This window comes from Spea bombifrons, chromosome 4 (assembly GCF_027358695.1).
Source record: "Spea bombifrons isolate aSpeBom1 chromosome 4, aSpeBom1.2.pri, whole genome shotgun sequence".
Classification (NCBI taxonomy): Eukaryota; Metazoa; Chordata; class Amphibia; order Anura; family Pelobatidae; genus Spea; species Spea bombifrons.
In genome coordinates, this window is record NC_071090.1 from 109016824 (window position 1) to 109019408 (window position 2585).

Below are 2585 nucleotides of genomic sequence, written 5' to 3' on the forward strand. Positions count from 1 at the left end.
ACGTACAGCTCTTTGTCTGCAAACTTGAACCTGCAGTTGTATCATTTCTCGTCCTTCTGTCCTTTTTTTTATCATGTAACTCTCTCGTTTCTCCTCCAAGCTCATGGCAGGATAGGTAAAATGTAGCCCATTGGTGCTAACCCATGCTAAATAATCTGGTAACATATCATCTTAGATGATATTTGGGTGGTAGAACACTCAAGGGTTTAGTCACTAAAGCAGGTATTGATTGGAGAGTCTGCAGGAGAATTGTTGTTTCATCTCAAGAATATCACTAGGCATGGAAAGGTCAACCCCTTAATTTGTGCATTGTGTAGGGCCAATTCAGTCTTTCATGCTGGAGAAATTTGACACAGTTGGTCCTCCATAATGCAGAGCTTGGAGAGAGTTGAAACCACAGTTTTCCTAGAAAGCAACCAACCAACGTAGGTTCACTACCTAGTAAGGTCCAGCACACATTTGTGGTAAAGAACTTGTCATGGGGTAAATTGTGCTTACACCTATTGTTACTCTAGACAGCCTAGTGGCTATATGAGGAATATTCTAAATGTTCAAATTGGTGTTCTTTGTTAATCCTTCTGCTGCATTAGACACAATCTTTTTCAAATTCACAATCCCTTTTTTCATGACACTCTTCTCTCCAGTTTTTTTTTTCTTACCTCTGTAAACCCCTAGAAACTGAAACTCCTCTTCCTCTCTTGTTACACCCCAAAGTCTTAGTTTTAGGGCACCTTCTGTTCTAACGTTACACTGCCTCCCTTCAAAAACTATTCTGACGATTGGCTTTCTGTACCACCTGTCTCCCATAAAATCATCACATTGACCTTGCTTTTCCTGATCGGAAATGCCTCTTGGGGCTCAGTTCAAACCCTCAAACCAGATATATAAGATTCAAAGTAATTAAATGTGTTTTGAAAATGATTCTTTTCTCTCTAGGCAATGAATGAGAACAATCAGACTAAGGTTACACAGATCTTTCTTGCTGGATTTCAAAGCTTCCAGAACCTTAATATATTTCTTTTTGTTTTGATCCTTACCATTTACTGTGTTACAATATGTGGGAACGTCATCATCATTCTCTTGGTGTCATACTGTGAAAACCTCCATTCGCCCATGTACTTTTTCCTGAGGCATCTCTCCATCTCCGACATCATGTTGACCACAAACATTGTCCCAAGCATGCTTCATGTCATACTGAACAATGGAGCCACAATGTCCCTCGCTGGCTGCATCACTCAGTTCTATTTCTTCGGCGTTTCCGAATGCTTAGAATGTCTCCTCTTGACGGTTATGTCTTACGACAGATATTTAGCAATCTGTAACCCATTGCGGTATACCATATTGATGAGCCATGTAACGTGTCTGAAATTAGTTAGCACGTCTTGGTTAGTGAGCTGTATTACTATACTGATTGACACAATACCGACATCTCAACTAGATTTTTGTGGATCAAATGTCATTGACCATTTTTTCTGTGACCTTGCCCCCCTACTTGACATATCTTGTTCAGACACTTCCGAAGTTCAGCTCATAGTCATGTCGCTGTGTATTCCTATTTTAATACCACCATGCATTGGTATTTTTGTGTCATACCTTTATATTTTCTTCACTATTCTAAGAATTCCGTCTATTACTGGAAGACAGAAAGCGTTCTCCACCTGCAGTTCCCATCTTTCCGTGGTGTTTATATTCTTTATAACACTGATGTGCATTTATATGCTTCCTACGAAAGGACAGTCTTTGAACATTGGCAAGGCTGTATCTCTCCTATACACGGTAGTGACCCCATTACTTAATCCGATCATATATTCCCTGCGAAATAAAGACATTAGACAAGGCTTTGAGAAAATCCTAAATTCTAAAAGTATCCAGCACTAATTAAGATGCCCCATATGAATGCATATGTGGTTTTAAAATCTGTTCAAAATATATATTCTCTAATGATATGTGAACTTTGAAATAAGGGGAAAAAATTACGTGCAGTAGAATTATTTCATAAATATTGCTTTATAAAATATTAGTACCATAATATGCAAAATATTGTATCACTTTCTTTTCTATTAATAAAAAGAACGCAAATAAAACCCTCACTATAGATTTAGTAGTGCTGAATTGTTACCTTAATACATGTATCATGAATCAGCATATTCTTTACTCCTCATTTATGTCTGCTGAACAAAGTTCACATCTTTTTACTCTTTGTCAATGACTGTCACGAACCGGGTAAGCAGGTCGGGTAGGAGCCCAGTCGCAGGGGATACTTGGGGTTCTGTCTGTACCCCACAATGCATAATAACTGTGGGATGATACAGACAGGCGCAAAGAAATACACCACAGGCAGAATGCTAGCATATAGTCTGTATTGAGGAAACTGGCAGGACAAATAAGTACAGGTAATAAGTCTCTTGGCAGGAAGCCCACTGGCGGGGCACAAGGCAGGAAGCCCACTGGTGGGGCGCACGGCAGGAAGCCCTCTGGAGGGGCACACGGCAGGAACAATACAGGGTCAGGTACAGGGCCAGAGCAAAGCGGTCCATACACATTAATGCAAAGCCCCTGACTGAAGGCCCAGCTGCTAGTGATAC

At 40.2% G+C, this 2585-nt stretch overlaps 1 protein-coding gene across 1 annotated transcript; it reads left to right on the forward strand.

Annotated features, from left to right (window-relative positions):
- The first annotated feature begins 939 nt into the window (after positions 1–939).
- Positions 940–1878, forward strand: LOC128491617 (olfactory receptor 11L1-like). The gene has a single exon (XM_053463935.1). The coding sequence runs from the start codon at positions 940–942 to the stop codon at positions 1876–1878; it is 939 nt and encodes a 312-aa protein (XP_053319910.1).
- The last annotated feature ends 707 nt before the right edge of the window (positions 1879–2585 follow it).

Bases quoted from the DNA above. Each gene is read 5' to 3' on its own strand.
- LOC128491617 (XM_053463935.1), top strand. From the start codon at position 940: ATGAATGAGAACAATCAGACTAAGGTTACACAGATCTTTCTTGCTGGA.